Source organism: Syngnathus scovelli, chromosome 11 (assembly GCF_024217435.2).
Source record: "Syngnathus scovelli strain Florida chromosome 11, RoL_Ssco_1.2, whole genome shotgun sequence".
In the NCBI taxonomy this organism is placed as follows: domain Eukaryota; kingdom Metazoa; phylum Chordata; class Actinopteri; order Syngnathiformes; family Syngnathidae; genus Syngnathus; species Syngnathus scovelli.
The window spans coordinates 9468220-9491430 of record NC_090857.1 but is presented as its reverse complement, the minus strand read 5'-3'; the positions used below and the strand labels follow the sequence as shown (position 1 = coordinate 9491430).

General features: G+C 38.2%; 2 protein-coding genes across 7 annotated transcripts; one reads left to right on the top strand and one right to left on the bottom strand.

Moving 5' to 3' along the window:
• Nucleotides 1-1863: 1863 nt before the first annotated feature.
• LOC125977108 (sodium- and chloride-dependent GABA transporter 2) lies at nt 1864-18221 on the top strand. 4 transcript variants are annotated; one of them, XM_049733340.2, is made up of 16 exons: nt 1864-2015; nt 2617-2780; nt 6616-6800; nt 7007-7141; nt 7397-7537; nt 8088-8172; nt 8243-8375; nt 8735-8869; nt 9248-9351; nt 10356-10480; nt 10546-10658; nt 10728-10865; nt 10949-11051; nt 11131-11231; nt 12387-12557; nt 12641-18221. In XM_049733340.2, the coding sequence occupies exons 2-16, from the start codon at nt 2728-2730 to the stop codon at nt 12734-12736; spliced, it is 1818 nt and encodes a 605-aa protein (XP_049589297.1). In that variant the 5' UTR covers nt 1864-2015; nt 2617-2727; the 3' UTR covers nt 12737-18221. The 4 variants fall into 4 exon arrangements, with proteins under 4 accessions (XP_049589297.1, XP_049589298.1, XP_049589299.1 ...); XM_049733341.2 differs by having other exon boundaries at nt 1887-2015; nt 2707-2780; XM_049733342.2 differs by lacking the exon at nt 2617-2780 and having other exon boundaries at nt 1927-2015.
• fkbp5 (FKBP prolyl isomerase 5) lies at nt 14325-23064 on the bottom strand. Of its 3 annotated transcripts, XR_007484552.2 has the most exons (12): nt 21926-22252; nt 19031-19161; nt 18812-18953; nt 18546-18688; nt 18021-18138; nt 17766-17922; nt 17601-17691; nt 17441-17524; nt 17171-17356; nt 16854-17093; nt 16661-16727; nt 14325-16509 (listed from the first exon to the last, which is right to left on the bottom strand). XR_007484552.2 is itself a non-coding variant. In XM_068652334.1 (11 exons), exons 2-11 carry the CDS (start codon nt 19133-19135, stop codon nt 16405-16407), a joined length of 1371 nt encoding a protein of 456 aa, XP_068508435.1. In that variant the 5' UTR covers nt 19136-19161; nt 22931-23064; the 3' UTR covers nt 14325-16404. The 3 variants fall into 3 exon arrangements, 2 of the variants coding, with proteins under 2 accessions (XP_068508435.1, XP_049589307.1); XM_068652334.1 differs by lacking the exons at nt 16661-16727; nt 21926-22252 and adding an exon at nt 22931-23064; XM_049733350.2 differs by lacking the exon at nt 16661-16727 and having other exon boundaries at nt 21926-22240.
• Nucleotides 23065-23211: the final 147 nt, after the last annotated feature.

Here is a 23211-nt window from a genome sequence, read left to right as displayed (position 1 = left end):
TGAGTTCAATTGTATGGGCTCCATTTTGAGCTTTAGTTTGGACCAATCCAAATATATCATATTAGGGGGCTACAATAAAATACTCTATTAAGGAGCAAAATACTAAAGTAAAAGGGTCACTAAAAAGCAGTAAAAACAGTGATCAGCAATACACTGATAATGAAAATAATTTAATTGTGTTAATAAACCAGTGTGTGCAAAATCTATCTTGTAATGCTACAATGTCATTTTATCCTTATTTTATTCCTTTTCTCACATCATCAATGTCATATTGTCTATGAATTTTCACATGAACAGGTAAATGCAGTTGGGTGAAATACAGGTATGACCGATTTCTGTGATTGATTTTTTTTAGTTACAAAATATTTACATGTACTAGATTCTTTTATGCCAATCTCTACAGCAAGCCAATTACACAGAGACCAAATTTTTCACATACCTCTCTCTTTGGCACCGAGATGTTATCCGTCTGTGTTATCTGTCCAGCAAGTTTTTACCCCACAAGAGGCAGCTGAGTCAGTGTTACTCACCTCACTTTTGTGCTCCCAGGTATTTAAAGCAGTCCAACTTGCTACCATGCAAATCAACTAAACAAGTAGCAAAGATGAGATGGCAAAACATATGCTTGAGTTCATTAATGAAGGAAAGGGAGGCATTCAGGTGAAGTTGATGCTTGAGGCTGAGCGTGACTTTTGTTTTTCTATGACAACATGTTAGTTTATCCTTGAGGTAATCGGACGCTATGTGTTTTGGACATCTTCTGTTTACATACCGCTGAGGCTGACTGTGCATCAGCCATGTGATGATAGATGAGTCTTGCTCTTGGCCTACTGTAATCTGCACATATTTTTTGTCAGGCAGCATTAAAATAACATCACATGACTATCTGACTTTCTCCATATGAATGGCTTGTTCTGAAACACAATTAATAGTCCCCCTTCTGTCTTTCGTCATATTCAGTCATTCCATTGCTTTCTACCCGTTCCTTATTTGGGTGATCTCCAACCCCTCATCACAACAGGGGTAATAGGATACTTTGGGATTTGACCATTTTCTGTTTGCGTTCTGCAGAGGCTGATGGTGCATATGTGTTGCGTTCCGGTGAATCATTTACAAGGACTACTGTGCATTACAAATGACAGGCGTGGCTCAGGCAGTAGAGTGGGCCGTTCAGTAACCGGAGGGTCAGCAGTTCAAACCCAGCTCTGTCCGAGTCGTGTCCTTGGGCAAGACACTTCACACACCTTGCCTGCAGTGCCTCACACACTGTGTATGAATGTTTGGTGGTGGTTGGAGGTGCCGGAGGCAGCCAGCCTCTGTTCACCTGCCTCAGTTACACATGCATAACTAGAATGTGTGTGTGAGCGCTTTGAGTACAATTGTGAAGTGTCTTTGAGTGTCCGAAAAAACAAGACGATTCTTTAACATTAAAATAATACACAGCTTGTTGTGACAATTAAAATCCTGTCAGGACAAATTTACATTGCATGCTGTGCACGGGGATGCCAAAATGAACATTTAGGTAAATACATACATGGTATAATATATGAATTTTGAAATAAAAATTGAAACAAATTTGCAATTAAATGTATTGATGAAATTTATTTACAGTACTGTATTAAATTTTGGCACACTTAGTCCTCCACAAGAGGGAGCCCTCTCACCATCCCTGCATCCAGTCTCCATCTGAGTGAATTAATTCATTGCTACCGCTTGTTCTGCCAGCATCACAGTGTAACATTTGTTGAAAACATTCCTTAAATAACAGCAAAAAGCTGAAATGCATCAGCCGCTAGGTGGTACAGTGCAATAGGTGCGGAAAATGTAACGTCTACCTTATAAAATACTACATAAAAAGGGGAACTACAGAGCATTCTGGGACAATGAGCGGTCCGTCCGAAGAAATTGACGTCACGTATACGCGACGTCACTACATGGGAAAAAGAAAACAATGGAGGAAGAGGAGAGGGTCCTGTTTTCAATCTATTGTTGTGTCAGCTAAAGAAAATATTAAGGTACGTGTTTGCTACACTCGCTCAGTTTGAAATAAGCCATATTTTGAAATGCTCAATCGATGTAAGTCTATTGGTCCTTTAGCCTATTCTAGTGCTGTTGTATTATTGCTGTTTCAAGGCAGGATGTATGCTATGCTTCCAAAACATATGCAGTCCCCCCCACCTCCACTATTTAAGGAATTATAATTGTCTTAAAATGGCAAAATAACTTAATTGTAACAAGTGTCTTATAACTCTAATGTTGCATGATGAAAAAAAAAAGTATTACTTTCAAATACAAAAAAAACAGGTAATGCATGACGTATTGCATTTTGGAAGTAGCTTCTCGCACCACCGTTTTGCCTCTAAACAACTACTTTGTTGATATTATTATTTTTGATTGCCAATTCAAAAGACAGAATGATACATGAATTATGCCAAAACGGGGTGAAAGTCACAAGTTGACCAGATCTTGTGTGTGCAACCATGCGAGCTTGTTGAATAGATCCCGCCTTCATTTCCAGGCTGTGAAACACAACCATGCAATCCCCCCCTCCTCCTAATTTCCCCCTTCTTACCCCCTCCACTTCCTCCCACCCTCACCCTCTTGTCTCCCGACCAGACCAGTGCATCGTGCTTTCTCTCTTTATCACATGTGCAACGCTTGCCACATGGGCTTGCCCTTATCACAGCTACACCTACTTGCACTCAGATGAGGGCCACCTCAAGATGAATGAAGTGCCACACACAAATACAGGCTGCTGACGCCGTGACCGCCTTTATCAGGTACTGTTGATTTTCATTCAGGCCACATGCTTTTTTCCTTCTGTGAGTGATGGGTATGCACCGCTTTCATCTTTTTGGGGATAGTGACACAAATGTTTCAAGGAGCAGCTGGGCTTTTGTGCGCTTGTGCACTTATTCTTGGCGCTTGTTGCCACATTATGTAGGCCAAAGGTTACAGGCTACGCTGCGGCGGGAGCGGTTATTTCACTTGTTTGGAATAACATCTCAGCCAGCGCATTCTTTTAGAAACTAATTTTTGCTTCACTGTTAACACATTCGAGCCAAACAGTAAGAAAGTTATGCTGAGGAAATTGTTGTGTTGATTAAAAATAATACACTGATAGATAACTATTTTTTTTAGCGAGGTCAAACTTTAATGTGATGTAGTGATGCTATTCCAAGATGATCAACAGCTGCTCAACTGTGCATAGTGTGTGTGATTTGACAGTCAGAGAAAATTAAGGCCTCCCAGGTGAGCGATGCATGTAAAAATATAAATGTACACCCAAACTCTGCCAAGTTCACGAAGTTTGGTTTGTGAGTCAATTGAAAGAAACAAAAGGTGATGAATCTCATACTTAGTGGAATGTCATTCTGAGAGTTTTAAGACTGTGTTGAGTCTTGTTTGGCTTGTTTCTCATCCGCACACAAAAAAGTGTAATTTATCACCCAACTGTTCATTTGTAGGCAATTGCACGTCACTCGAATTTGCTAATCCTGCAAATGATTCTTTGAAATTGTATTTTTGCAATGCAAAACATTTGTATAAAGAATTTTGATCTTAATTGTTTTTCAATATGGTTGAAAATGAAATGATGAGGGAAATAAAAAGGCAGCATAAACCGTGCATAAACAGTTCTGTTTATTTTGCAATTTTATTTTGCTATAAAACAATTTACAAATCACAAAATGTATTAATTTTAATGAACCAATATTAGGAGAAATAGCTAAATTAATTCAACAAACAGTAGATTTGATTATGTAATTGCTGGTGGGTAGGATCATAGAACAGATGTCAATGTCTCCATGTTTGTCCCACTCCTGCATTGTTGTTTTGAATTGATGTTCATTATTGACTGTTGTCAACTTTATCAGTTAACACTATACGCAAAAAATGGATTTTGCATGCAATCTCATGAATGTGAACTGAAGGATATGATGGCTGCAAAGAGAGAAAGTCATCTCTCATCTCCATGTTCTGCAGTGTCCTTTTTAGGGCCTGCTTAGCGGGAAGTCGCCTCCTTCTCGCCAAGTGTCAAGAGCATAGGCGGCTGATTTCAAAGCTTGCTCCGAGAAAGTTGTTTTCAAGCTGCCCTTTCGGATAACAGCTGCAACGCCTGTGTCATGCTGCGACGTACACTTCGATATCGCAACATCTGCGAGACCCAGATGCGATTTTGTTTTTCGCTGAAAAAAAATAAACACCCTTTTTTTTTCCCCTCCAAAGGGAGCCATGATGAGTGAATGATGCTAGTTGAGTTCAAGCCTCAACACTGACTTTTTTTTTTCTTTTTTTTTTTAAATAAACTAATAGTACAATTTACTTAAATAAGTACATAGCCGGAGATAGTTTTTTACTCTGATCGAAGGACCTAAGTTAAGGTGAGGCGACTCCAGACCTAATGTTTCTATTGTGGTAAATGTTTAAAATTGTACACTAGAAACTGTACTTTGACATAGTGACATTTTAACAGTTAGGATTGAAACAAGCATTGTCTTCTGTGTTTTTTTTTTTTTTTTAATCCAATGTAGTGTAGTCATCTTCTGTAGTTGCTGAACAGAATTCAAACAAAAAATAAAAGAAGATGTTAATGATGATTTTTCATCAGATTGTTTACAAGTGAAAAAGATTCAACATGTCCATGGTCCATGCAGGATTAAAAACACTTGGTTGAGCTTGAGAGCAATTTCTTGAGCTTCTTGGCTGCGCTCCATCTCAAATACTGATTACAGTTGTCAAACGTATGTCAATACACTTGAAAGCACAATAGTTTAATCAGAGAACACAGTTGTTCCAAAGGAACTTAAATAAGAAAAATGAGATTGTTTTTTTTCCATTAAAAAAATATGAATCATTGTTATTTTCAAGCACAGGAAGAATATGAAAACGCCACACAGAAATGTTGAAGCCCAAATTCTAATCAGTGTTATCAGAACTGTGGAGCAGATGTACTAACCACAAAGTCACTGTTAAAAAAAAATATATATATTATCTCCAAAAATGCCCCACTGCCTCTAACGACAAAATATTTGATGATGGCTCCTTATTTACAGTAAAAAACAGTACAGTGGAGTTGAGGGCAAAACCAACTTTACATTAATTTTTAACTAACTAACACACCAAGTAATTTGTTCCATTTAATATTCTAACTTACCGCACATAATGGATTGACAAAGATACATTCACAGTCCACCACATCAGTAAATATTAGCCAATATGTTATACAGTTACATAGTTAATTTGTTTCATTAGGTTATATTCTGTCCGAACCTTTTTTCCTATTTTTTGACACCAAATGGTGACAGTTATTCCGCATTTATCACTGGGGATTACGTTTGTGACTATTGTAACTAAACAAAAATTGCAAAGTGGAGACCATTGTTGATATATTTATTGATCTATTTTATATATTTCATCACCAGCAAACAATACACAGTATGTGGATATGAGTTGCAGGTATTATTTTTGTCAACACGTGGTCCTCATTCACAAATTATAGAAACATTGCCATACATGACTATTTTGCCTGTAAATTAGTCACTAGAATAAAAGATTCTTTGGCACCATCTTGAAGGAACTATGCTGAAGTAAAAAGAGGAGTTTTAATCCAGGCCGTCCGTGTCTAATATAAAAAATGCTTTATTGTCATCTTGAAGCAATGTCACATATTCTTTATTAGGTCGCCGTTGACCTCATTGTTGTAGTTTATGATGTCACTGCAGTCTATGCATAAATTTGTGCATTGTAGTGGCGTTGATATTTGCAAGATAATTTGCCACACTCAAGCCAAAGTAGCCAAACAAAAGCAACATTGAGGAGAATGTCCCTCAGTTGCCAAGCAGCTTTGACCCACTGGTGACCCCACTGCCGCAAGACTGCGGTCATTGTGTTCACATTATGAAAGGTTCCATTTCCATCATCCAACAGAAATGACGCTTCTCCGAAAGCAAGTATCCAAGCCACCTCGTAGAACGTTCACCATTCATCTCGCAACTAAATAATAATCATTGTGTTGTTGTTTTTTTTAAATTCATTTTGGAGCAGAACTCAACATGCAAGCTGGGAACATCATCACATGACCAACAGTGGCCTTAACAACCAGTCGAGTATTTTTATAACAACAACAAATATTTTCCAGAGTTACAGCTCATTGAGTATAACTGTGTGGTTGTTGTTTCATTTTAGCCTCCCAGTGTCAATTTCTTGGAAGCTTCTGGACTCTTTTTGCTTCCATGTGTCAGCTTCTGTTTGCTACCATTCCCAGTCCCTCGAGTTTCCTCTCCTTATGTTCAGCTGCCGTCACTTCTCTCACTGTACTTGAGTGTATTTTTAACGCTCTACTGTCATGCGTCCAGGTCCAATTTTCATTTTTCTGTAACTCGTTTCTGATTGCACGCTTACTTGCATTACTAGTAACTTAAGCTATTAGCGTGTTATGGATCTCTTGAGTTTGAACGTTCTCAACCTTTAGTCCATCCCACGGATGACCACTTCCTGCTACCACGTAATCAATTGAAGATATTTGTCATGGTTTTATATTTCTTGTTGATGTTTGGGTGCAATTTAAAAAGTTGTATGCTTCTGATAATTTGAATGGGTCGTATTTTTTTGCAGTGCCATGGAAAAGCCAAATGACCCAGAGGTCAAGTTCAAGGCGAAGAAGGAAACCGCCTCTCCTGTCATTGTGGCCAGAGGACAGTGGTCCAACAAGATTGAGTTCCTTCTTGCAGTTGCTGGACAAATCATTGGACTTGGAAATGTTTGGCGATTTCCTTACTTGTGCTACAAAAATGGAGGCGGTGAGTTGGGGAAAAAAAAGTTGTCAATGAAGAAGAGCAAAGCCCAGAAGAGCTGCTATGCTTTGGATGGCAACTACAGTAGAGTTAAATGTTGTGACCTTCCAAGCTAATTTGCAATGCACAGCACAAACATACTGAATGAGCCTTCATCATTAATACGATTGTGATATACATAATAACTTATGCCTCTCTATTTTTCCCACCAGGAGTCTTTTTTGTCCCTTATGTACTCTTCCTCTTCACATGTGGCATCCCTCTGTTTCTACTGGAGACAGCTCTCGGCCAGTACACCAAACAGGGCGCCATTACCTGCTGGAAGCAAATCTGTCCCCTTTTTTCAGGTAAATATTCACTCCGAGCCCAAACAATTTTGTACAACTGCATAAACTAATAACACCAATCATAAAAGCTGTGAGGGAAGAAAAAAAATAAGTCTGAACCCCCAGTTGTTCCTGATTTTCCATCATCAGTAGTAGTGACTTGAAGGGGATGAAGGAGAATAGAAGTCCAACTACGTTCTAAGCGTGATACCATCCTTTTGAAAGTTAATGTCAGTTTGGATTATCAATATTTGCTTCTTCTCTCCAATTTCTTAGGAATGGGTTATGGAAGTCAGGTGGTAGTTTTATACTCCAGCATCTATTACATCATCATATTGGCGTGGGCATTCTTGTACCTCTTCTCTTCCTTCAGCTCTGAGCTTCCGTGGGCAAGCTGCAGCAACAGCTGGAACACAGGTACGTAATACACACATATTTGGGCTCGGCGATAATTGGATGTCAATATGCATCGCAATGCACACGTGGAAAAAAAACTGGAAGAAAACCCTGACCTTTGCACTCCCAGTCACCTCAGTGCAACTCTTGCAATGAAATCATATTGAGCCCATTAACAAGGTAAAATGGACCTAAAATATTTGCTCATCTAGAATGTAAGCACTCCAAGGGCTCTTCTCAGACAGTGCATGAATGCTCAGCTTAAAAACTGCAACTGCATAGTTTACCGTGTTTGGGACTTTGGCAGACAGCACTGCTCAATGGTGGTTATTGTCATCATTTTTATTATAGTTTAGTCTTGGCGCAACTATATGCGTGTGGTCACAGGAAAAACAAAGTGCTCTTTCACTAGATGACAGATGTTAAAAGCTACATCAAGCCAATTTTTTGTGAATTATTTTGCTAAATGGTCTGCCCTGAGATATGTGGATTTTGTTTTCATATTATTATAAAATGTTTCCCTTAGTGTACATTGGATTTAATGAGTGTATGCCGGCTGTGTTTGTAATAGAGACGTGTGTGGAGTTCAGTCAAAGACGTGTTCTCAACTGGACTGTGGCAGAAAACGCAACATCCCCTGTGAGGGAGTTTTGGGAGTAAGTTCAAATGTTTCATGAAAAGAACAAGTAGCAAAGTGCCTAATGTTAACACAAATGCAATCCCCAGGAGAAGAGTACTGAACGTGACGGGAAGCGTCGAGGAGTTGGGCGGGTTTCGATGGGAGTTGGCGCTGTGTCTACTTTTGTCTTGGGTCATCTGCTACTTTTGCGTGTGGAAAGGAGTGAAGTCCACAGGAAAGGTAGATGTCTTTAAGATGTGCTTGCTTATTTGTTGCACATATAATCGAACTATAGGTGTCTCTCAGACTGTCTGTTTGTCTACCAGCCTGCCAGGAGAAAATATTGCATCTTCACTCAATCTTGTGAACACTTTCGTCATGTCTTTTCATCATGTGATCGTCTGGTTTTCCTTCCTTTCTGGCAAATATTGCTGCATCGATGGGGAGTGTACAAATATTTGAAATCTAGTCACTCTATTTGCCGCAGGGGGAAAAAAATCAGAATTTGTGTTTTCATTCATTGGGGTAATCCTCTTCACACACACACAAAAAAAAAAAGCATTTTAAAAAAAAATGTGAATTCCCACCCGGTCTAACAGGTTGTGTATTTCACGGCCACGTTTCCGTACTTGATGTTGGCCGTGCTGCTTGTCCGTGGGCTGACGCTCCCCGGGGCAATAGATGGCATCAAATTTTACCTCTACCCCGAACCATCCCGCCTGGCTGATCCGCAGGTATGAGCCTCTCAATCCGTTGACATGACACATCAAGACACAGTAATCCATAACAGGAAAGCTTCACACGAAATTTAAAATGGTTGACCCTGTGAAAATGATACAAACGTGACATTCAGTACTTTTGTTCTCTTCACTTTTCTGAGCTCTTGTGTAACAACCGGTGTTTAGAGGTTTAGCTTGATGGGGAAATTGCAAAAAAAAAAAAAAAAAAAAAAGTAACAGGGAGTAAACCGCTGGGTTATTCATGCACAATTTTTACGCTGTTATATTTTAATGTCGATTATGTATTGCACGCAGTCAAACATTAGCGAACAATCATGAAGCATCCACTGACGCCATCATTGAATGTTTGCCTTTTATGTCGTTGTCTGGCAGGTCTGGATGGACGCCGGCACGCAAATATTTTATTCTTATGCGATTTGCATCGGTTGTTTGACGGCACTTGGAAGTTATAACAAGTACAACAATAACTGTTACAAGTAAGTTGACATCAAACTCGACGTACACGTGAATGATCGTTTGAGCACCATTACTTGGGCTTCATCAAACATTCTGTCGTTTTATCCAGCCACATGTATTTTTTTACTTTACATGGAGAAGAGCACAGTACACAGAACATGACCCACTTTGCAAAGTTGGCTGATTTCAGAAGCACCACAATGCCAAAGAGGAAACCAAGGAAACTGGAAAATGTTTAGAAAGTAAAAACAGCCCAAAGGACAACAAACAGAGGAGCCACAAGAAAGGGTTGAAAACAATACAAAAAAAAAAAAAACAGTGATGTCAGTTTTGCACCATCATTTTAGGAAATTAACACAATTGTGGTTTGTTTTTACGGCCAATCAAAAGTAGTTCAGTTTGAATGGGCCCTTTTGTTTTTCTGGGGATGGGGGGAGGGCTGAAAAGCAGCAAATCGTCGTTGAGAAAGAAGAAGAAGAAAAAAAGCATCAACAAAACGAAGCAGCTCTGAGCAATAAAGAAGCTTTTACAAATGTCAAAGTTGAGACACGGCTTGGCATGCAAAGGAGCTGCCTGGATGACAGACTGGAAGCAGGACCAGGGGAAATCTAAACAGAACCCAAACTTAATTACTAACTTGCTGTGTGATAGGTGCGAATATCATTATGAATACCGTCCCTCACCCAAAGTCAGCAAAGACTGCTTTGAGAACTGTTACCTCATGAATATAAAAAAAAAAAGTCCAAATTTAGGATGCGAATTTTGGTCTCATGTTGATATTCCTAGAACTGTACTGCTAATCAAAATAAAGTGTACCAGCAGAGTGCACATGAGACTTGCCCACTGAGATATAAATACATAAACAGCAGACAGCCAGACAATTTCAAGCCCTTTTTCTTTACCCTCACTCCTGAAAAAGCAAAATATATAAATAAGTACTTGGGATTGAATGTGTAGAGTCTGAAAAGTTTTTTAAATCGAGGTTTTTAAAGTTCACCATATGTTTTGTTGTTGCTCTTTTTAGAGACTGCGTCTACTTGTGCCTCCTGAACAGCGGGACCAGTTTTGTGGCTGGTTTTGCAATCTTCTCAGTTCTTGGATTCATGGCTTATGAGCAAAACACAGACATATCCAAAGTAGCGGAATCAGGTAAAACGTCCCACGTTATACCTGCGAGAGAATGTGAACACAAAAGTGGCGTTTTCCCGCCACAGGTCCCGGCCTGGCCTTCATCGCTTACCCTCGAGCTGTGGCCATGATGCCGTTTCCACAGATTTGGGCCATTTTCTTTTTCATCATGATCATCCTGCTCGGGTTGGACAGTGAGGTTGTACATTGAGCTCAGCATAGTGTATGCTAATGTGGAACATAAGTAACATAAATGTCTCTTCTTCAGTTTGTAGGTCTGGAAGCTCTTGCAACCGGCATTTGTGACCTGAAACCTTCCTTTTTCCACATCGGCCATAGACGCAAACTACTTTTGCTCTTCATCAGTGTTTTCTGTTTCTTTATCGGCCTCGTAATGGTCACTGAAGTAAGGCAGAATTATCTTTACTTCTTGTGGTTCCTTCAATTTTTTCTTTTTCCCCCATTCTAAAGTTGTCTCCTTTCACACAGGGTGGATTGTACATCTTTCAATTGTTTGACTATTACTCCTGCAGCGGGATGACTCTGCTTCTCTTTGCCATATTTCAGTCCGTGTCTGTTGGGTGGGTTTATGGTGAGTAAATTTCACAGTTGAATGCTTCCCGAACGGTTCATTCAGACTTCCTCACCATCATTTCACCACGTGACCACAGGAGCAGATCGTTTCTATGACAACATTGAGGACATGATTGGATACAGGCCTTTACCGCTGATAAAACACTGCTTGAAATATGTCACCCCGGTAATCTGCATGGTGAGTAAACATTCAGTCTGATTGGCCAGTTCTAGAAGAGGGAATTATAGTTTGCTCTGTTGAAGATTAACTTCCGTCTCATTCCACCGACCTTGATTTTAAGATAGTGGATGAGAATAGCCTGGCTACTTAAGCGGAAAACTGTCAACAGTCTCTAGCAGGTTTGGCAAGTTTTGACAAGCAGCTCTTGCCATGCGTGTTGAAAAGAATGTCTCCAGTTGGTACTTTTGTAATGATTTCGTGCTGTTTTCTTCAAAACATTCAGTCAGCAACCGTTGTGATCCTCCTTCACTTCCAGTGAAAGAAAAGCACAAAAATAGATGTAAAAATATTCACATTAAATACAAATCGTTTACATTTTTTGATAAACGTTATTCATTGATATTAAATTAGATCAGATATGATCGGCTCTGGCTCATCCGTGACCCTGAGAAATAACGCTATAGTAATTGAACAGATGACGCAAAAGAATAGATCAACAACTCGTTGAGATTGGCGAAACAGCGCCTCAGCTGATTGCAGCCAAGTATTGTAATTTTGCCTTAATTGTTTCAAAATTCACAGCAGCAAAAATCAATTTATAATTGGTCAAGTTTAACATTTATTATGCCCATTTCTAACTAGAATTGCTCTAATTAGCCTTACTTGGATAAGATTGGATAAATAAATAAAACTCGCAGGCAATGAACAATAAGTATTCCCTGCTCAACGGGAAGTATTTAAGTTACAGTGTATCCAAATATGACTTTTCTCAAATGCTTTCATATTTGGAGAAATGTATGCGTGTCATGTTATGTTGGCCAGTTCATAAATGATCAGCTCTCGTATGAATACATAAACTAGATTTTGGCGCCACCTAGAGGACTATATCAGAGTAAATCCTGAGTACTTGCTCGTTCGTATACCTTAAAAATATATCATCCTTATGACATATCCCCCTTGTCCAATATGCTCACTGAAAAAAAAACTTGACATGATGACTTGGTATCTTTTAGCTCGTGTAAGAAAAAAAAAATATATCCATCCATTCATCTATCTGTCCATCCATTAAAAGCTCCAAGAAATTTTCTTACCACAGACATGTCCAGTATTTAATTTCTAGTTGATGTTCTAGACTGGAAATTGAATTATTTTTGTGTGTGTGGCTGTTTTCAGGGCACATTTATCTTCTCCTTGGTGAAATACAAACCTCTGAAGTTCAACAACACCATTGAGTATCCGTGGTGGGGTTATGCTTTGGGTTGGTGGTTCACTCTGTCTTCCACACTCAACGTTCCTTTATGGATGGTGTACAAATTGATAACCACTCCCGGGACACTTCGTCAGGTACATTTCACATAATCATTTTATCCCTTTATGGGATTGTGTGCGCATGAAATATTTTAATATCAAAACTTCTTTCCTGCTAGCGCTTCGCCATCCTTTGCACGCCATCTGATCATTCGCCGCCCAAGAAAGTACTTGAAATGCAGCACGTAACGCACAAAACAGATGGCATATTGTGAAAACACGGAGCACTTCCATTGAACACTCTGAGGCACAACTTTAACACCAAAGCTGACATTTTTTCACATTCTCCTTTCAAAACAAGTTGTACCAGGTTAGAAATAACCTCAGTGCCTCATTGTTTGCCCATTCCTATCCTCCATTATTTGATGGTTTACATAAAGGGAATTTAAAAAATAGGGAAGGTTGTAAAGTTTTGCCAATAGCAACTGCATTAATGAAAATGATATGCTCAGCTTTGAAACGTTTGGGTTTTGATAGGATAAAATCGTCTCTAGTTACCGAGAACAAGAACATAGACAATAACAAACAAAACCATTTTTATGATTTTTTTATCACAAGCGTAAGATCAAATTTATTATGCTGATTCTTTGTCAGTACTATACAACCTTGAACGTGGAATAAAACAAAAGTGTTGAGTCGTGACAAAAAGACCATGTGTGCACCTCCAGGAGGTGAGCCAACTGCAGTCTTTTTAGATTCCATAAAAGTGCCTTTAAATGATCACCCCAAAAATATGTACTCTCATGGGATATGAATATGCTGTAATTTTTTTCAAATATTCATCACTTTTAATTTCTACAATCAAACATTATTCCTAAAGTTATTTGACAAATTGTCATAAAAATTGTTGTACTTGTTTTTAACAGAATAATGTGAAAATTTGTGGCATTTGCTCAATTACTTGAAGGTACCGATAAGTGCTAAAGTTGCCTTCATAAACTCACACACACTGGATCATGTGAATAGATTTTAAAAACACTGTTATTAAAGTAGCACACTAGTGGACTAGTGGTTATCACATCTGCCCCACAGTTTCAAAGTTTGCAGTTCGAACTCTGGCTTCCTCATGCTTACTAAAATAAGACAGAAAAAGAACAAATATGCCTAAATGTAGATTTCATTTATTTTGCCAATATTTGCATAGTTTGTATTGACTTGCGCAAATGTGACTGAAAGTAATCAAATTATATGACTTTGATATTGCGAATCTTGGATTACATTACTGGCTACATTTTTAACAGGTAACTAGTAATTATCAGAATACATTTTTAAAATAACCATCTCGTTAACAGTATTCTTATCTTTTTTTGCCTTCTTTTAAGATAAAAATGTTCTGACTGATTTGCTAGGAATTTTGTAAATTTTGTCATTTTTGTCATTGAATTGACATGTATGATCTTTGGATAACACTTAGGTGCTGTGATTATACATATATATACATATATATATTATTATTATGCCACATATTGTATAAATTGATGCATTCAACTGACAGTGTTACTCATCATCACAATGTATGATGGCAAATAATTTCTTAAATTATGTTCATTTTATTAATTTGAAATAAATCAATGAAGTGATTACTGGTCCCATCAACTCTTCTATCATTTGTTCTATCATTTAATTTGATAGTGATTTTCTTTATAGTTGCGCAATAATATTATTTCAAATATTGCCGTAGAGTAAACAATAGTTTTATAATACTAACAGTTAAGAGAATGGAACAAAATTTGTTTGTGGAAAATTAGAAAAAGATTTCCATCTAACGTTCCAAATTAAACCGACCGTTAAAGGAAGACCCAATTTCGTGAATGCAAATGTTTATTTATGCTTTCTGAAGTGCAAAAAAATGTATACAAATACAAAAAATACATAAAACACTCACATGAATGGTACCTTACATCATTTCTGCCTGTAAGTATTTGTTTTGCTTTAATGCCAGGTTCAAACATGAAACACAAGTGTGATTGCATGTAAACGTGAAGGAAAAACCCGTAGCTTCCGTTCAAAACCAATTATGAGAGTGCTTCTTTTGACTGTTTGGTTTTATCTATCTATGCCAATTATGCACTTTTTTTGTGTGGGGTGTTATAACGATAGAAAAGTACTTCATGCCCACATTCACTGTAGAAAATGATTATAGTCATTTCAAAATGAATTAATATTACCACTCGCACAATGATATGCAACATATTTAAGACAGTTAAGGTTTTTAATTTTTAACATATCAATGTTTATAAAACATCTCAAAATTATTGTCTGGTACTTTCCCAGACATTTAGTCAAAAGATTGTCTGACCAAAAGTGCATTACTGTCTCCTATTAACATTCACACGATAAAAAAAAGACATCTATAAAGGAGCACTTGTTCCATCAAATGATCCCATTTCGATTTGATCTTATGATCAGAAATGGCGTTCCCTCATTTACTTACATTTCTCATGCTTACGTATTTTTGAAATTTTGAAAGACCACACCTAATTTTGCCTTTCTTTGTTTATGTCAAAGTGGTGTCATCAGTTAGCATGCAGAAAGTACAAATGGACATTAAGGGCATTTCTGACATTTTGCCACAAGAAGGAAAGAAATAGGCCACCTTAAATTATGCCATGTTTAGGAATTCTATTTTTCTGGACACTTAATACATTTGTGTTGAAAATCAGTGTTCATTGGTTAAAGCTGCCACCAGTTTCAACTGTACTCATTGCTTCAAAATCATATTAGGATCTCGTATTAGTCCCGAAGGTCATTCATCAGACAGAGCTGTTTCCCATTCAACAGCTATTGAATGCGTTCAATTGAGAACATTAATACTATGCTTGGATTAATATATATATTAAATTGAATCTTAACCCGGCTAGATTTGTGAATTTGGAAAGTGGAAGGAATTTGGAGGGGGTGGGGAGGGTTAAAGGAATATGCTGTGTACTTCCGGGACCTTAAATGGTCAATATGGGTAGGAAATACTTTATTTTAAATTACTTTGCTAGTATATTATTCCCACGTCTATTTTCAGTAGTTTGCATAATGCTTAAGTAGATGTCAAATGTTTGTGATAAAAAATAATTCCTAAATATAACCAAAATTACTCAGCAAAATTTCTGATGAAAACTTATTAATGTAACTAAATTAAATTAAAATTAAAATTAAATTAACTAATGTAAATGTTCTGCCATTTTTTTTGGCCTGAGCAAACTGGCGTGATAATCGGATCCATATCTTGAAAAATGGGGTGCGATACGATTCAAGGACGGTTCGATATTGGAGTGGAACGATTAGATTTGTTTTAATTTGATGCACTTGCATCTTTTAATCCGAAACAAATTTTTACACCCCTAAAATATGTTTGCTGGAGATTGCAAATAAAAGGCTATAACTTTTTGGCATCTTTCATTTGTGCTTTTTTCCTATTAGTATTAACTCATTTAGGAATAAGGCAATGCATTTTTGAATGCTTCAACGAGACACAAGTAATCCATCAGTTCCCCTCAAGGAATTTTTCAGAAAAGAAGACAATTGTTGTGTTCTGTTTAAAGCCATTTTTGCAAACATCACTAATGGATTTGATCCAAAGAACGAATTGCACGTTAGATTCAAGTCTCTGTCCAAAACAGCCAATGGTGACATGTGCAATCAAGACGCTGGAAAGCCATGGTTGGACATACACCACCAAGGCACATCTCATCTCAGGAGCCATGTAAGATGAAGGTAACTAATGTTGGAATTTAAAAAAAAAAATAGTCCAAAAGCCACTCACGAGTATTTTCAAACAGGTATATTGTCCTCTGCTTTGGAATGGGAATATCGGAGTATGGATTGGAGGCTCCGATGCACCTCTGCTCCTTGCCTGAAGAAGTCTTTGCATTTTAGTTCCTCCCAGATGTCATGACAGGCGGTCCTGGCTCCGTCGCCGTTTAATGCCCAGTTCATCGTTCATGGTGCTCCTCACGCTATTATCGCACTTCCTCTTTGTCCTCCCATCATGTTGCTATCAGATTGGAAAACAGACTGATTATTATTTAGTAACGTAACTGTAATGGTGAAAAAAATGCACATTGTTTCAACCATGACCATCAAAAGTTCATCAGGTGAACACTAGAGGCCAGTATGTATAATCAAGAGAACAATCACCAACTAACCATGGCCAAAAGCAACTCCCAATTTTGTGGTTTGCCAACATTGGTGCCATAAATGCTTCTATAATAACTGTCAATCAAAACAGAACAAAGGCAAATTACTTTTATTCTACAGCTCTTTTATTGGATCTCATTAAATTGAGTCTATGTAAAAATACTAACAATAGCATATTGACCAAAGAATATATTTACAGACCTTGGTGTCACGTTCTGCAAACTTCTGGAACATATTGGCGTAAATCCTTTTGTCCAGCTCGTTATGTTCCTTAATCTTGCTTTGGCAGTTTGAAATCTGACTGCGAGCTGCTCGATTGGCGGGATTGACTTGCAGCACGTGTTGAAAATCCGCCAAGGCCAGGCTGAACTCATTTCGGAGAAGACGAGCCTCGCCCCGGCGATACAAGGCTTTCTCGTTGCTTTCGTCAAGTTCGATCACCTTGGAGACAACACCGCACAGGGTAAGTATGTATAAGCACATTGCGAGAATCAATTAAAATGTTGAATTCTGCAGACCTTGTTGCAGTTCTCTACTACCAGAGAGAAATCTTGAATGCGCAGGAAGCACAAGGCCAAATTGAGGTGGGCTGACAAGAGAAAGGCACGAATTTGCCCCTGCTGCTCCAAATCTTTACCAAACTCCATCTCAAACCAGGAAACAATGCGCTCGTATTGGATGACAGCATGGTCGTAGTGTCCTGCCTAAACAATAAAATAATATTTTCAAGTAGATGACAAAAAAAAAAAAACCATTTTCATTCAAAAAGAAAAATGAGGCTGTTCTACCTTATAATACTGATTCCCTTTTTGCTTGATTTCTAAAGCCAGCCTTAGCTTTTCCTGCATGTCCATTTCCCAGGACTCTCTTGCCTTGATGGAGCAAATACCATACAGTCATTAAAACGTTCAGATTTGGCAGGTAAAAGACGGCTTGCCTCAAGCTTACCCTTTTAAAATCTTTGAGGGTTACCTCATATACAATGTCCTTGTCTGGCCCAATTTGAAATTCTGGCTTTCCTTTGCGTCCAAAAGCATACCTGCAAGGGAGTTTGCGTTAAATGTTGACGCACAAAGAAAAAAGACAGGAATATAAATAGTCGTGATGTCTTACTTTGGTGTTAAGTAGAGTATGCAACATTCTCCTTTCTGCATCTTATCCATGGCACGGTCTACTCCCAGAGGAACACCTTTATCCTCCGACTCACTGACAACAAAGCTGACGTCCCTGATGTCAAACAGTCGACCGTCACAGCTCCCCTCCAGATGCACTGAGAGTTGGAACGAGACACGGTTCCATGTCGTGTTTTTTAATATAATTACAATAATAAAAGATGCGAAAGGAGTAATTATCCATCACGGGATTTACCATCTACAACTGCGCCGTCATTGGGATTCAAGTAGCTGTCCCCTTTGACCTTTATTCTTCGGATGAGGCCGCCATCATCTGTGAGTGTCTCTCCAAAGTCGAACTTGAGCAGTTCTATCTGTTTGAATAAAAACTTGACTATTAATTTCGATTAAATCAAATACTGGGGTGAGAGGTTCAATTTGAGCGAAAAACCCCCCCCCCCAAAAAAAAATGCCAGAAGTGCGCAAGGGATGGTTTAGTGTGGGATGTGACCATGTACGAGTTGGCAACAAAAAAATCATTTAGTCAGACATTTACTGCATTTGTATTTATATTTCTTCAAAATGTAATCAAGGAGGGGTTGTATAAAAAAAAAAAAAAAAAAAAAAAAAAAAAACTTTTCGTCATTTGAATTTATCTGCTTCTCATGAAGCCAATCATTTGTTGACGGTTTATTCTGCTCTGTACAGAGATGCTCGCTCGCTCAGTGGAATGCCAGCTCTATTCAAGGCCTGAATGTCAATGGTGACGTTCCATACCTACCTCAAAAAGCACTGACGAGTTGGGAGGAATTTTGTCTGGATTTCCAGCGGAACCGTAAGCGTACTCTGGTTTACACAGCAACGTGCACGCCTCTCCTCTTTGCATTGATAACACGCCAATATCCCATGCTTTGAGAACTTGTCCTGTTTGTAGGCAAGGAATAAAAGTCAACATTTTTAGAAAGATAGAAGATAAATAGGTACATAACAAATCATTATCCCCAGTCACTATGGCAGCATTTGTCTCAAGTAATTTATTAGACTTACTTTTGCCAACATTGAAAGAAAACGACTCCTTACGATCTCGGCTACAGTCAAACTTCTTTCCAGTGAGGAGACTTCCAGTGTAATGGATTGTCACTTTGTCCCCAATCATTGGGCGTTCTCCATGCCCTTGACGCTTGACAACCTGAAAGCAGCAAGACAAAGCAAATTTAAAAAAAAAAAAGATAATCTCACTCAAATAAAAAAAGATGACAATATTACCTTGATTATTCCTTGGTCTTTTGTAGGGGTTATGTCCGTGCCCCTTGCTGCAAATGTAACAGCCATCGAGGGCCCATTCGTAGAACTTTCTTCATCAGTTGTCATGTCTGCTTGAGGGTATTACAGTGACGCTGAAGAACAGGACAAATCATAATCTTGTGTTAACGTTTCATTAAACGAATCACTTTTATCATTATCGAGATGTTTTAAAACCATACCAGCTCTCCATAATCTAAATACAAAGCTAGCGCTTTTTTTCTCCTCTACCCTTGTCTGTGGTGTCCCGCAATGTTCCCTTTTAGGCCCAATTTTACATTGTTTATGGCCTATATCTTTTTTTTTTTTTTTTTTTTTTTTTTACTGCATTTGCATTGTATTAGTATTTCCTGGTGTAACTGACTTTACGTAACAGAAGATAAAAACAAGTCATGACAAATATAAATAACTATGCTGCTCATCCACTCTAAGCTTTGCCTGTGGTGTACCGCAAGTTTCGCTTTTAGACCCAATTAAACGTCAGCCAAATAGTCATTAGTTAGGTTTTATAGCTAATAATTAATTTGAAGCTTAGCTGCTGTCAAAGAATGCCTTTCTGACATCAGTCAGTTGCTGGATCATGAATGACAAATATTCTCTAACGCCGTAATGTAAAATCTGAAATCATTAACATTATGCACGTCATTAAACACAGCCTTGGTTTCTTTTTAGACAATATCTTTCTCTTTGGATTTTACATTCACACATTATATAATTTCAAGTCTTCCAAAACTGAATTTAAATGTTGCTATAATGATGTTTGAAAAAAAAATTTGCATTTGTTCAAGTTTAGTTTAAGGTTCCGTGAAGGGGAGATAATCCCCAAAAAATTATGTTCCCATTCTTCTTCAGACCCATAAAACTGTCTTGGATGGAAATAAGTGAAGGAAATAAACGACTCAGGCAGGCAAAGCCCATAAAGTTGTAGAGTTGTGATTTTGTCACAAATTTGTCTGCAAGACATGCAATTAAAGCTACACAAAAATGGCAAAAAGGTTCTTTTGACTTTTCTTTGGCTTTTTTCCTTGCGTACTAGCAATGGCACGTGGCAAGTGCCATGTAATGAGCTCCGTACAGAAAATCAAAAAGTCAACAATGGCAACTTAATTGTACGAACGAAATGTACACTGCTCGCTCACTCGGCAGATTTGTCATCAAACAGGGAAGTACATATTTACTTTGCGTACGCAATTAACTTACTACACTTGAGGATGTTGAAAAACAATGGCGTGTTCAGCAAGCGTCCTTACACGCTCTGAGTTTTAAATTACCCGTTAAGATGGTGACACTTTTCAGACGCTATTCAGTTTCAGATTTCTTTCCAGTTGGAAAGTTAGCGCTCATCCTTTTAAGGTCGCACTGGACTGGCTTTAAAAAGCAAGGGAACCAAATGGCTCTTTCAAGGGTTATACGAGGTCAATGGAGTCAAATAAGTTTGCAAATTTTGATTGTCAGGAGAGCCTGTGGGAACATTGTGCTCGGTAAAATGAGATCAACCAAGTGCAGGAACGAAATAAAAATTGTTTTGAGATGAAACAAGATGGGGACGGCATATATGTACTGGCTTTCTGGGGAATGCTCACCATGTGACCAATTGAATTTAATTTGATCTCCAATTCATATCTCTACTTGGACTCCTTCATTCTTAAGTCTCTCTTTTATCTGAATTTCAGATTCTTTCAATTACTGAATCATGTCGTAATTGTCTGTGGTTTGTTGTAAAAAAAGAAAAAAAAGCTCAAACTTCCTTCTACGTGCATACTTAAGGTGAGGTAAGCCCCCATGAGTCAGTGCAGTGTCCTCAAACGATATGTACGTGTGAGTACGTGTGTGAACACAATGTTCCTTCTATTGGGCTCCCCGACTGTGTTCAGCAATCTACAATGCCCCTCTTTTGAAACCCGTTTCGTTTGAGCCAGGCTATTATTGCATTTCCTTCAATGTATTGATGATGTTAGAATGAACTAACAGTTACATAGTAATGTTACCTTGCATGTATTCAATTGCGATCATCAAAATTGATTACATAAAGTGGCGTAAGGACTTAATCTTAACTCGGAAAGCCTCCGCAGCAGTGCGAGAACATCTGAGTCACATATGTAAAATTCTGGGGGAGATTGATCAACTGATGCACCTTATCTTGTGTATGAATTATAAAAGATCAATTATAAGCAATTATCTTAAACCCTGGTGCAAAGCATAAAGCTTTATTATACCCATAGATGAGATCCCAAGAGTAGCTTTTATTCTATTTCCTTAACCAGTCTTGAAGAAAAAAAAAAGATCAAAATGTGAACATTTATGTTAGAGCCAAACATATAGTATAATGCTTTCAGAGGATTTTCATGTTAATAGTACAAAGTCTACATGGAAAAGATAATAGCTAAAAGCTGTCAATTTTATCTTCCAGACATTTAGTACATGATTGGCATGTTTACATGAAAATCATGTCATTTCAATGTTTCAGTTCCTCTAGCTTAACATTAGATAATGTGCTGGTTCATATTATTATTATTATTAACAATAATAATAATAATAATTTATGATCATTTATTTATATTATTGATATTAATAATAATAATGTTAATATTATCTTAAGATTTAGAACACAGGACATTTAGAACAGTTTTTTCCACAGCACAGTGGTATCCTCAAATGCCCCCACACGAGTTACATCCTCCACGCATCCAACTCCTCGTCCCCCATCACCAGCATAAGATAAATCACACGAACCCCGCTTTTGTCCTCATAATGGACTAATTCTGCAGGATACGTGAAGTTCTCAATCATAGCAGAATCAAATAAGACCTTATTAACAAACACTCCAGTTAAGTCCAAGCAAAACCCGACGGGACTCACATTTTCTTGTGTTTCTTGTTGACGAAATAAAATAAATACATAAATAAAAATATCCACGATGTGAAAGTGAACTGCGATTGCTGCTAGATGAGTAGGGCGCGTCGTACGTCACGTCCTGGGTACGAGATGTTCCCACATGCTGCGAGCAAGTTGCACCGGATTGGTGTACTGTGTTCGGCTCGACCGTCTCCAATACACCGGCCACATGGAGCGCACACGTCAAAATGAGCCGGGGGATGTACAGCAAGGGAAGGGAGGGAGCAGAGAAAGGTGGGAGGGAGTATAGTATGAAATTAAGGGCAGGTCTTGGAGAGGAGCCACAAAGTAACACAATGTTCCGGCTGTACTGTGGCTACACCGCCGCAGCCGCTGCCGCTGCTGATGAGAACACTGTGTTCCAAATAGACACACTGACCTGTAACCCTTTCCGTGCCGAATTTGCTCTGCCGGGAACAGGCTGTTCCGGAGCAGGCTGCCTGCCTTCCTCCTACCCGCGGTCAGCTGACAGCTCAGATTGTCAACTCCGCCAAGTAAACACAACCAAGGCGATGGACACGTGAACCCCAGGGGTTCCAGAGATGTTTGTTTTTTTAATCAGATATGCAAAGAAACTTTTTTTTCCCAAATGTTTTTTCATTTGCATCGAGTCTATAAGAAGTGTTTGTTTGAAATTATTTGCAATAAATTATTAATATTTATTTTTTCTTTACATTTTTATCACCGTTTTCTTCAATTACCATATTACATAATAGCCTTCACAATTGCACCTGCATTTCATTGTTACTATGTTCTACAACAACCAATTGAATTTCAAATAGTGGTCAAAACAAATGAATAAAATGTTATGGAGCACAAAAAAATGTGGCAGGCAAAATCTGCCCTCTTGGGAAGCATTGCTATATGGAATAAAACCAACATAATAAAACAGCTCCTTCTCCCACCTTAGCTTGAGGGCCAAATCAAAGCTCTGATAAAACAAATCGTAAAACACATCCTTCTACCCACCTTAGCTTGAGGGACGATCCAAAGCTCTGGTGTGACCGTGATGCACAGTGGTACCTTGACTTAGGATTTTGTTTCTGTGACCAAGCTCATAACTCAATTTACTGGTACAGTACATCCCCGAACACGCACCCACCCACACACACTCCATAAAATCATAGGCTCTTTTATGTACTGCATGTCTACAGTGTCAAAGGTATGTAAATAGTATGCAAATTGTGTAACTTGCACTTTTAATTTTCAAAGCTGTTAATTTTTTTACGATTATTCATATTAATCATATT

Coding starts and splice junctions, on each gene's coding strand:
- fkbp5 (XM_068652334.1), bottom strand. CDS start 19,135: ATGACAACTGATGAAGAAAGTTCTACGAATGGGCCCTCGATGGCTGTT. Junction 17,357..17,440: donor AAGGGAATCAGTATTATAAG/GTAGAACAGCCT, acceptor TTTATTGTTTAG/GCAGGACACTACGACCATGC. Junction 16,510..16,853: donor TTGCAGAACGTGACACCAAG/GTCTGTAAATAT, acceptor CCAATCTGATAG/CAACATGATGGGAGGACAAA.
- LOC125977108 (XM_049733340.2), top strand. CDS start 2,728: ATGAAGTGCCACACACAAATACAGGCTGCTGACGCCGTGACCGCCTTT. Junction 8,376..8,734: donor GAGTGAAGTCCACAGGAAAG/GTAGATGTCTTT, acceptor CCGGTCTAACAG/GTTGTGTATTTCACGGCCAC. Junction 11,232..12,386: donor TCACCCCGGTAATCTGCATG/GTGAGTAAACAT, acceptor GGCTGTTTTCAG/GGCACATTTATCTTCTCCTT.